This window comes from Topomyia yanbarensis, chromosome 2 (assembly GCF_030247195.1).
Source record: "Topomyia yanbarensis strain Yona2022 chromosome 2, ASM3024719v1, whole genome shotgun sequence".
In the NCBI taxonomy this organism is placed as follows: Eukaryota; Metazoa; Arthropoda; class Insecta; order Diptera; family Culicidae; genus Topomyia; species Topomyia yanbarensis.
The window spans coordinates 126,323,642-126,336,393 of NC_080671.1; the positions used below are offsets into that span (position 1 = coordinate 126,323,642).

The 12,752-nt window shown below is 35.2% G+C and overlaps 1 protein-coding gene across 1 annotated transcript in view; it reads right to left on the reverse strand.

Moving 5' to 3' along the window:
* Window positions 1-12,752, reverse strand: part of LOC131681125 (out at first protein) — a 353,771-nt gene that overhangs the window by 34,295 nt on the left and 306,724 nt on the right. The window contains exon 4 of the mRNA XM_058961836.1: window positions 7,930-8,113. Coding sequence (XP_058817819.1) covers window positions 7,930-8,113 — 184 coding nt within the window. The remainder of the gene's footprint in view (window positions 1-7,929; window positions 8,114-12,752) is intronic.

Consider the following 12,752-nt stretch of genomic DNA (forward strand, 5'->3'; position numbering starts at 1 on the left):
TTTAGTGTAGTTTTAAGATATATAGGCCTCATCTTGCGCATTTTTGCGCTGAAGTTGTTATATCTATGTTTTTGAACATACCCATATTGAGTCGCCCTGTATCTCATGAATCTTCTTACAAATTGGTTGCCTGCTCGACATCATATTACTGAAAAATTAGCAATTTTTACTAGTTTTGGCAACCATTTCTGCTATCCGATGTTATTGACTAATATTACTAACGTGTATATTAACCCTTTAACGACCAACACCTTCAAATGGGTTTACATAAAAGTAGTAAAAAAATAGAATTATGGAATTTGAAAACTGATAGCAGAAATGGATTCAGCGACCCAAAATTAGTTAAAAACCCAATTTTTAGCCACATAAACTAATTTTTATAATTTTGTCACAACTTTGTATGGGGTGGTACCACTGTGCCTTGGTTCGGATGCGTGGATGCAAGCCGTAGGTTTTGCTTCCCGTACATGACGAGAAGGACTGATCATGTATTGTGCAGTCACTACCTTGCTGTTGACGTCCGTGATAGAAACGAAATTTCAATTTTCAAAGTCAGTTTTTTCTGGCAGTGCTTTGAAGCTAGACGAATGTGAGCCGATCTTCAAATACGGAATGTGACGTGTAGAGAAAATAGTCTTTATCCACATTGTGTTCGCTTTGCTTGATGCACAATACATTGACAAGCAAAGTGCTACACATTTCCAGACAATTCGAAGCGTTAATATTTATTGTAAAAGAATTGATGAAACATGAGTGCGACGCAGAGAAGATTTGAATGTGTTGATATTTCCGTTTGAGGATTTTTTTGTAGGGACCGTTTTAGTATTAACCCATTCATGCCCATGTTGTTTGTGGACAACAACGTTTTTAAACAGCTATAACTTTTGATTGAGGCGAGATTTGCTCACAAAAACAAGTAAGGCTCATTAATGTGAGTATTGCCTTTAATTTGAGTACTAACAGTTACAAGGATTAGCTCTAGAACTGAAGTTATTGCAATTAGTCTGATTGGATTCCGATGGAGCAGTGCTGCCAGGAACAGTTTACGTTGACGACGGAAAATGATTTTTTCATATATCTTCGTTATGGTGCAATATTATTGAAAACTGATAAAACTTATCAATTTAGACTGTCGTTGGTTACGTTTTCCACGTAATTGGACTATTGTAATTATTCTAGGAGAATTGTATTGAGCATTAGAAGCTAAAAATTGACCAGCTTCTAGCACTGCCATGCAAGCACCTATCTTTATGAAAATAGGCTTTTCGTGTTCCTTGATCCAACCGTTTTCAAGGAAAAATAGTTTTGAGACCCTACATTCACTAGAAAAAAGTTGGGCATGAAAGGGTTAAACTATTAGAGCATTTCTTATTAGTAAAGGTATTAAGGCCGAGTTGTGGGTGTAAGCTCTTTACCCTAGTTGTTCATTTAACGAAGTGAAAAATGAAGAACGAAAATTTTCGTAATCTTACATGTACGTTACACGAAATTTATCGTGGATGACGAAACTATTTTTCACGATTGAAGCGAAATGCTAAGTTATTTTCCCAAAAAGTTTGCAAATATTGGCAGCACCCTCTCAGATTTTAATGAAACTTTCTGTACATGAAGACTTTGTCACAAAAAGCTACTTTGCATACTTTGTTTTTCCAAAAATGATCTAGACTGTCTTTTGAAAAGAGCCAAAATTTTTTAACATTTTTTTTAAAGTGGCTCTAGTCTAAAAATGACAAATGGTTTTGACAAAATTAGTCAAATTTTTGAATAAAAATATTGAAAAAATTCTTCATTGACTCCTACACTGTAAAATATCGATTTTAAAAAAATTTTTAAAGTCGATGTACAATTTTTATTTTAAAGTCGATGTACAAAAAAACCCATTTTTGATTTGGATGAAAATTTGATCCAAGAAAGGTAATTATGTTCCCTATCTACCGTCAAAAATTCAAGTTGGGCACTTTCAAGGAAAAAAAGTTATTTGAAAAAAACTTTTCCTTGTCCAAACTGAACTGACTTTTTTCAGGGTATTTTTTATCGAAAATTAAACCAATGAAAGTCATAATCATCTCAGAATCCATTTTCCCAGCTGCTAGTTGCCTGATAAATACAAAATATATCTGTAACGAATTTGGTATATATTCATAACAAACTTGAATGAAGACTGGAAGACTGGAAGATTGGAAGACTAAAAGACTGGAAGACTTGAAGACAGCAGTTCATTTGTTTCTCTCAAAACTGATAAATTTCTAAAATTTATTTTATGTCTGATGGAGCAGCAGCACAATACAAAAATAAGAAAAACTTCGCAAGCTTGTGTAGAATCCAGTCAAAGTATGAGTGAAGCGCAGAATGGCATTTTATTGCAGCATCCCAGGACCCTGTGATGCTATTGGTGGCACTGTCAAGCGAGTGGCAAAAAGAGCCAGTTTTGCTGGCGACTACTGAAATACCATGACAACTCCCCGAGAGTTATATAACTGGGCAGTTGAACAAACTCATAAAAATATCACAAAATTAATTTTCTGCTACATGTTCACTGAACAGTACAACAAAATATCAAAAGAATTCGAAGAGCTATATAATAACTCCACAACAATATCTGGAACTCAAAAATTCCACTGTTTTGTGCCATTCCTGGTGGACGAAAAGGTATTCTAATTAAGAAGATGAACCAAAAATATTTTTCTTGTATAAAAATAATACAAAATAGCATGTATGAAGATAGTTTTAAGACAAATGTTATTTATAAAAAAAAAAATAATTATGTAAAATTCAATACATAATGTTGTGGTGGTTATTTCTTTCTCTGATTCTTCCTCAGCACTAAACAAAAAAAAAGTAATAATGGAATATTCGTTTAATGACATAAACTCTTTTTAATGGGATTCTTGATTAAGGTGTTACGTACCTTTTCATGATAAAAATTCCAAGAAAGTTTGAATTTAGGTAAATGAGTAAAGCAATTATTTCATTACATCAAACTTATAATATTTTGGTAGTACATTTTTCAGTGAAATAAACAAGTATAAGTTTATAAAAATATATTGATAATTGGCGGAGTTATGGCTTTTTCCCCGAAACCCGTTTTTATTGAAGAGGTTTGCGGTGATTACGATTGAAGACCAATAGATCATCTAAAATCCCAAAACTCAAAAAAATCCATTAGTATATGAGTATTCCTCGTACCTTAACGATTAGTTGAATAAAAAATATTTTTAGCCACAGTGAAATAAACAAGTATAAGTTTATAAAAATATATTGATAATTGGCGGAGTTATGGCTTTTTCCCCGAAACCCGTTTTTATTGAAGAGGTTTGCGGTGATTACGATTGAAGACCAATAGATCATCTAAAATCCCAAAACTCAAAAAAATCCATTAGTATATGAGTATTCCTCGTACCTTAACGATTAGTTGAATAAAAAATAATTTTTTTTCCTGCATTTGAGAACGTTTTTAGTAAAAAAAACGCTGTTTTAAGCTCTAAAAATTCTATTAAAAAATTCTTATCCAAGAAACAAAAATTTATGAATAAAAAAGAATCGTTAAGGTACGAGAAAAATTAATTATGATCAATTGAAAAAAATAAGAAAAAAAATGATTAAGTAGTTTTAGATAATCGAGTTTAAAATTTCAAATTACCACTGCTCTTGGTAGACGAAGCGCGCTTGGAAGCGCTGTAACTTTCGATCTATTTCTCGGATCTCTATAAAAATTTGGGAAAACATTCTCAAGGACTTTTCGATTTTATGAAAAATGAAGAAGTACCTAACCCCTTAAGAAAAATATGCTTTGTTGTCGCCGGTAAACTCTAAGCTTGTTCATATGACCCTTCCTTCCTCTATGGCTCTATATATTGAAAAATATACCTTACTTTCCAGTCCATTGCTAATTGAATGTCGTTAAAAACGTAAAAATGGTTCATTAAATGGCTTTTCGATTAATATAATTTTTAATACATTTGCAAAGTGCACCCCCATATCGATATCAAAAACGTAGTCCTATGTCAAAAGGGTTGAAGTTACACACAGTCCCTCTACCAGTGTTTCTCATTTGTTCCTAGTCCAAAGACAATAGTTGATTATTAAGCATCTTATAGGGTCCTGAATTCTCATAACTCCTACGATTTGATTAAACAATAACTAACATATTTTTCAGTTCAGTTTTTTAGTGTTTCGAATTCATCTCGTCAGTAGCTAGCACCATCTGGGTGTCTAGTTAGACGATGTATCTAAACTAGTACCCAAATTAGCACTACTTAGACACAAAAAAAATCTAAACAGTTCACACCACACATGTGAACGTTCAAAGCAACTGACTTGTCCCGAGAGATGTCCCGGTCTGTGCTTGCTTCCCGGGATATCACTCGGGATAAGTCAGTTGCTTTGAACGTTTACATGTGTGATGTGAACTGTTTGGAATTTTTTTGTGTCTAAGTAGTGCTAATTTGGGTACTACTTTAGATACATCGTCTAACTAGACACCCAGATGGTGCTAGTTACTGACGAGATGAATTCGAAACATAAACAATAAAACTTAATTTAAGTTAGGTTTTGTGCCCTTAACGCGCAAAGTGGTTTAATCCAATTTTCCCTTATGGGAATTAATATTGCATAATGAGTTTTTGTTTAAAATTTTGAGCACCTCAAACATTATTTTTTGTCAATATAGTTTTTTTTTTATTAGAAACAAAGTGTTTTTCGGGAAACCGAACCGTTCAAATACACCGCAAACGTTTTTATTCAATATTTTTTTCACTTTTTTTATTTCAGTTGAGCGATTTAGGTGGCTCAGTCTTGAATTAGGTGCACAGTGCAGTTTGAACATAGGAGGTACCGTGTTTCAGGTTTATGAAGAGAGCAGTAGAGCAGCTTAGCTATTGCTACAAGAATCTGCGGATTGCTCTAGCAGAAGACAAATCATATAGTCGTACCTCGACTGCATCACCCCCCGACACACATGAGTTGTTGTCCGTTATTATGTTCAACGAAGCGTTTCATGTGGTTCTTGTAAATGAAGTCATCTATTTGGATTAGATTGTTGAATTGTTTCAAGAGCATATTACATAATCAGCAATACACATTTTCATTCTGAGCATTCCACTCCTCGCACTGTCTAGCGTATTAAGATGTTTTCATGTCAAAAACCGTTCCAAAACTAACTCTTGGTCTACGCAATGCTCACGACAATAATACCTTTTTAGCCGTTTGACGACTTTAGAACTTAAATTTTGTGATATTATCGACACAATGAGTTATTAAAAATTATCTGCTCTTTATCCGACAGTTTCAGTAAATGTTTTTCACCTTCAACAAGGACATAACATCATCGAAACTGTCAGCTAAAGAGATAACACGTCGTTTTTAATCATTTTTTTTTACTGATTCAGCCGATAAGATTCCAGATAACTTCACTACAACATTTCCGGAGTTTAGAAAAAGACGGAGCATTTACACCAAGCGCAAGAAATCGAATAAGTTGTAGATGTCTTTTAGGATAAGTTTCATTTGGTAAACCACAGGCCAGTTTGTGAATCACTTAATAAATTGTGAAAACTCAGCAAATCTCAGTTTGAGCTTTAAAATCAAAACCAAAGTAATTGCAACGATACGCACTACTTCTTTTTTAGTAAAACAACAATTTGATTATAATTAACTTTCATTCTTACAGGCCTCAAAAAATTGATCTGCTGTGAACAGAACAAACTATTTGCCGAACTGCTTAATCTCCATACAGTAAACTCCATTGAGCTTCATCCACTCTAATTAAATAACAAATCTCTACGCGCTCAAAGTTTAACTCACAGGAAAACTTCTGCTATGGTGGTTGACCCAATAGTTGAACTAACACGCAAAGTTATAGTAGAGCACTCTAGTTAGAGTGTAGCTATAAAGAAGAAGCAAACATGTGATTAGGGTTCGCAGTACCGACCCTTTTTGGCGAGAACCGATACTACGGTACTGAAGCCCTCAGTACCGGTAGTACCGGTAAAGTACCGGTACTCGAATATTTTTTTTTTAAATTCGAAATAAGCTTCAAAGTGAAATTGAATGCTCAAATTGATGACCTTATTCTCAGATGATTGATTTGTGCTGATCAAAAAAGTATGTTTATTGTTTTCAATTGATTCGGAATGGCATGACTCATTTCAACAGAAAATATTTTTCGTATGCGGCACCTTCTTTTATTTCGAAATCTAGGCCACTTTGAAATCAATAACTGCTAAGCGGTGCGACTTTTGTCGACTTCAACAGATGGTAATTGTAAGAAATACTATTAACTACAGTAAATCAAAGCGAGAATGGCAGTAAATCCGAGCAGCTTATTCGCAGTTCCTCTCTTGATTTTCTGTAAATTGGTTTCGACCTGCATACTAAGGCTCCTTGTTTTCCTGTAAACTATGGAGTTTTGCTGAATTTTCCGATCACCAATAATTACAAATCGCTCCATTTGGAGTAGTTCACCAATTCTAAAATTGTTAGCTACTAAATCGCTGTTCGTTCTTTTATAAATGAAGGTTAAAGAGCAAACCAAAGACATGACTTAGACCATAGTCTTATTACGCGCCACCCAGAGAATAATAAAACCTATCAGAATGTCGCTAATAAAAAAAATTCAAGGCAAATTATAACGTCCCTTACGCTAGATGTGAATATATTGAAATTTAGTACAAGATCTATTAAATTTAATTTCTACAAAATAAAGCAGGAATTTAAACGTACTGTTCAGTACAACGGGAGCTAGTAATGTTTAACTTATAGAAGGTAATTAATATAATTAAAAGTCATCTTGCAGACCGATATTTTGAAACAGGTCCCCCTAGAGAGTCCACATATTTTTCATAAAAAAATGTATGGTACCGAAAATACCGGTACTGGCTTTCGTTCAGTACCGGTATTACGGTACCAAAAATGGGTCGGTATTCCCGGGATTTTCGGTACCGGTATTACCGGTACCACAACCCTACATGGTATCCATTCTGACCAGTATGATGTTTGACGTATTCACAATATAAATACGACAGATTTCTGTTCGTTTGGATACGTCAAATTCATTTTGATTGAACTCTACCTAGAGTGCTCCAAACTTTACTAATGAGTTGAACGACGAAATTTTCGATGTATAGTGTTTTATTCCTTAGTGATTAATATAATAATTTTGTTTTTCGTAAATCTCAAATTGCTCAAATATTGTGTACTAATAGAGCAAACTAGAATCAAGCCATTAAGGTATTATCCTTCAAATTTACCAAAAAGAAGTAAGAAATAATACATATACTTGAAATTTCAACTTTTATCTTGCACCTTTAGTGGTTTAAATTATAGAGGTTCATTTCATATGCAATACATATCTATATGATACATAGTGGATCAATTGGTTTAGGTATACTAATAAGTTTAATGCCATATTGAAAATTTTCGCTATGCAATAGGGATTGAAAATTTTCAATTCACATTACTATATCTGATTGGTAAACATATAAGTCAGTATCACTCGTAGATCTTCCACGGTTTTTTATAGGCATTTTCCTTATAGTATCACTACTATTGAAACATCTACCCTACCAGATAATTCATCGCCGTGTTTTACTTTGTTCGTTATTGTTTATTGCCTTGTAGAATCACCCTACTTAATCTTCTAATACCAACAACGAACAGAGAGGCGTAAATTTTAGCCAATCTGTAATACTCGGCACGCATCATTTTTACCCCACCTGCTACCACCCCACCACCTATCCCACCGACGAAAAGTTTTGTCCTGAATCAACAGATTTGACAATGCAATAACAAAGAAAAAGGAAGACAGAGAGTGTACGTGCCGGGGATAAATTTGCGCCATCAAACAAAACTTGCCGCCGTTGGCAGTCCCTGTGCTCCCCCCGTTGGCACGGGAGGTGGACTTGTAGAGTTTTCGTAGCTCTTTCGACTCACCTGGCAGTTCGGCCCACGCCTTGAGGTCGACGTCCCGGGCGTACGTCGAGTCCGGGGCTTCTGAACACAGTGGGGCTATGTGGCGGGAAATGGGCGATGCTCGATCCAACTGCACCCAGCCCGTCATCGTGTAGTTCTCCTTGCCCCGGTCCTCCTCCGGCGTTCGGATGGTGCTGGGATTTTTCTGAAACGGGTAAATATTTAAGGATGAACGTCTGTCTCTGTCGAGAGTTGAGTATGTTATAGTATACGTGGAGCACAGAATGGTGGGAGGGATTGTTTTCTATTCGTAATCTGAGGTAGACTTTAATGTACGTTTAAATTAAAATGAATGTGCTGGCTCTCCCCATGCAAAATATTTTCAGCAAGGAAGCTTTAAAACGATTATATTCACTCCTTGATTCAATATTATTTCGTAGAAAGAACACGGAAAGCACAAACAAACCAAACCACGTATTGATCATCAAACAGTTCACCATCTATTTAGACTACAAACTACATAGATGGTACGGCAACTCGTATGGTGTATAACTATGCGGGAAACGAAACATGGGGCATAAGTTTTCCCACATTTCGGAGCTATACATAACTCATTTTTGTACACATTTTATTGTTTTAAACGCTGGTACGAGTTGAATGAGATGCTGGAAAGGACAATAAATGTTTTGTGCTCGTCGATCCACTGACTATCTTGTAGAACGAGTCATGGTTTATTGTTTGAACATAACTTTGTTTTTCAGGCTATATCACGTTAAGGCAATTTTTGCGCCAATAATTCAAACATGTGACCGTACAGCAATTTACCCCCCCCCCCCAACCATCGCTTTATAAGAATGTGCTATCAAAACCATATTTTTGATTTTTTTCCGAAGTATCGTAAACACTAGGAACAGTGCACAGTGGTGGATTTCCCTAAAAACCTGGCCAAAAGTCGAAAATGGTTTTGATTGACCTGCAAAGGTACATACCACGGCGCAGATTACGATTTTGAAGTCAGATTTTCAAAATTCAAAATTCAAATGAATTTATGAGAATTAATGTTATTAGTCATTTCAAACTATTTATTTTGAAATATTCTACAACATAGTTATAAAACTTTTCAACTCTCTGTATGATTATTATTCAATTGCTGTGCAATGAACTTATTTTTCAAAGAACGAAACATAGTATTTTTTTTTTCAAATAATACAAAATATGCCGATTCTGCGACGAAATGCTTGGAGTGAAAATTGACAACAAGTTTGCATGTAAATTGTAGTAACTAAAAAATGAATATGACAAAAATACGAAAACAAGTGAAATTCACGAAGGTTCATAGTTTCATTTAAATTGTTGGACCGAGGATTTGCCCAAAGTCCATTATTACGATGAATTATTTAGATTACGAGTCTATTTAAATGCATGCGTTATACTTGGTCAGAACATGCTTGTACTGCTTCCTAATATAGTTTTGAGCAACCACGTTTTGTTGTCATGTTTGCTGACATTTTACGACTGACAACTTTCTTAAAAAACATATTCGCCAAGCTGCAGTGTACGCCAAAGTGAGATTTTATCCAAATCACGGCCGGAGATACCAGTATTCTTTTGCACTACTCTACTGATTTTCGCTCGTATAATCAAGTTGTATATTCCACCTCTAGATTTGTTTTGCTTTGCATGATCAAACGTCATAGTTTCCCGGTAACGTTTAACCATGGTATCCGTAATCGATTTTTGAAATTTGAATCCTTTGGCGATCACTTCTGTTGACCTCGTTGGTTTTCAATATGAACGACCAAAATTAGTTACGTCTTTTGCGTTCCACGTTCGATAAATTTTGAAAATATTTATGCATCTCGATGAAATTTTCACCACTAAATACACAATTCTTCCTGTTCAAAATGCAGTATTGTGCGACTCGCTACGACAACGGGAGGTGCAGCAGTAATTAAAAGCTCGAGACTAAATTTCAAACTGAAAATCTTATAATCCGTCTCCATCTCCACTTAACCAAAGATTACTCAAAAACGGGCAAATTCAGGCAAGTATTTTATAATGTTCCAAAAGGAGAATCGTTCAAGGAACACAAATTGCCTTGAAACATAGTGGACATACGTGGACAAAAAAGTATTTCAATAGTGTGGCAAAAATGTGTGCTGAAACCGTCTGCTACAAAATCGTGAAAGTTATTGACATTTTCAATAAACAAACAAGATAATATCTTTTGACATCAATACAAATAAATAAATAATATACCTTCAGCATAAATTTCCATTATTCCATATTCAAAACCGCCAGTTTATCAAAATCCAGCTACATTTGAATAATACTGATATTTCGAGCACTCGATAAAAAAATATAAGCAAAACGCGATGGTTTAAACTGTTTGAATATGCCAACACCTCAAATATGGAAATTTTGGAGCGTTTCACTTAAAATAGCATGCGGCAGCACCATCTGAAGGACAATATATGTACTAGAACCCAAAATGCTACCATGCAATTTTCGACTTTTGGCCAGGTTTTTAGGCAAATCCGCCACTGTGCAGTGTTTTAAAAGGTCGTTTTCGTGCTCAAAATTGATAGCGTCTAAACTGTTGACTTTAGAAGTATAGTTTGTTCGAAGAAGTTATTGTTCTTATGATTGCGCATCCACAAGTGTATACCGTTCAGTGATTAATGCACCTATAAGTGATATACGAAATTTATTTTCCGAACTAATTAAGATAGAGACTTTGTGTCTTCGGCAAAGTTGTAGAAAATGTTACTACAAAAGAAATTGTTGAAGACATCATATATCTAGTTTTAATAGTTTACAAGTTATGGAACGTACTATATGAAAGACCCCATAAAATAATTTTTTTCATGATAACTTTTTTAGACATTCTCCTATCTTTTTGGAATCTTCTACAAAGTTGTTTACGATATCAAAACACATATTTTTGCCGAACATAGTTACTTCCTATCTGTTGAATTTAAAAGGATATTCCAAATTTTGCGATATTTTTGGGGTAATTTAAATAATTTGTTAAGGAGCAAAAGGGAGCAAACAACATCATAACATGCGGAAAGTACTAGCTTTTTACTTTCATATAGTGACCCGATTGTTATTCGACGCTATTCTTCCCGAGTATTATGTTCAATTCAACATGCCATCGCAGTGGTATAAAATGAAATATTCAAGCGCACTGCGACAAACAGCTTCATGTTTTTATGGTAAATTGCGTAGAACACGTTCGCCTATAACATGCAATGCATATGGTTTTCTTTTCAAAAATCTAAGTGTAGATTTGGATGTGTTTAATAATGTCGATATTTTCATTATAAATTATCAAGCTCCATTATAAATGTCACGAAAGACATTAACAAACCTTCTGGTGGGATTTCCATAATTTTTTCCAGTTTACTAGAATCCACTGATTGTTTAAATTTCACTTGACATACTTCTCGAACGCACGATATACGTTTCGTATTTTGATCTTGATTGTGGTCAATGTTCTCTTTTCCTTTTTTTGGACATCGATGAATATATTTTATGCAATTTACCATAAAAAGATGAAGCTGCTTATTGCAGTGCGCTTGAATATTTCATTTAAAACCACTGCGATGGGATGTTGAATTGAACATAATACTCGAAGAGAATCGCGTCGACTAACAATTGAGCGAATATAAAAGTATAAAGCTATAATTTTCAGCCTGTTATGATGCTGTTTGCTCCTTTTTGCTCCTGAACGAGTTATTTGAGGTGGAAGTTACCCCAAAAATATCGCATAATTTGGAATCTCTTTAAATTTAACAGATGGGAAGTAACTATGTTCGGCAAAAATATGTGTTTCGATACCGCAAACAACTTTGTGGAAGATTCCAAGAAGATAGGAGAATGTCTTAAAAAGTTATCATGAAAAAATTTATTTTATGGGGTCTTTCATATAATATGTTCCATAACATGTAAACTATTAAAACTAGATATATGATGTCTTCAACAATTTCTTTTGTAGTAACATTTTCTACAACTTTGCCGAAGACACAAAGTCTCTATCTTAATTCGTTCGGAAAATAAATTTCGTATATCACTTATAGGTGCATTAATCACTGAACGGTATACACTTGTGGATGCGCAAACATAAGAACAAAAACTTCTCCCAACAAACTATATTTCTAAAGTCAACGGTTTAGACGATATTCATTTTTAGCACGAAAACGACGTTTTAAAACAATGTGCGCTCCCAAACTTTGCACAGGCATTCGGGACCACAAAAGGAACTCAAAAAGTGCTGTGCTGAAAAAATGTCATTTTCGAGCCACTCTATTGTGTCATATGCCGATTTTTAAATCGATGAACAAATGATGTGTGGGCACGTTGTATTCGCGGCACTTCTGCAGAACCAGATGAATCTCGAATATTTGGTCCGTGGTGGCGCGGGAACCTACGAATCCCGCTTGGTAGTGCCCCACGAACTCCCTTGCAAATGGTGATACTCGGCGAATTTGGGAGAGGACCTTGTAGGCGGCGCTCAGTAGTGTGATCGCGTACTAGTTGCAGAAATCCAACTTGACATTCTTTTTGTAGATTGGGCAAACGACACCCTCCATCCACTCCTCCGGAAGAATCTCCTCCTCCCAAATTTTGGCGATTACCCAGTGCAGCGCTCTAGCCAGTGTTTAACCACCGTATTTTAATAGCTCGCTGGGTAGTTGATCTACACCGGCAGCTTTGTTGTTTTTCAGCCGACCGATCTCCTCCTTGACTTCTTGGAGATCAAAGACCGGCAGCCTATCGTCTTCTGCGCGTGCTTCAAGATCCGTTGCCATTCCGCCTTCGTCCTCGGCTGCTTCACCGTT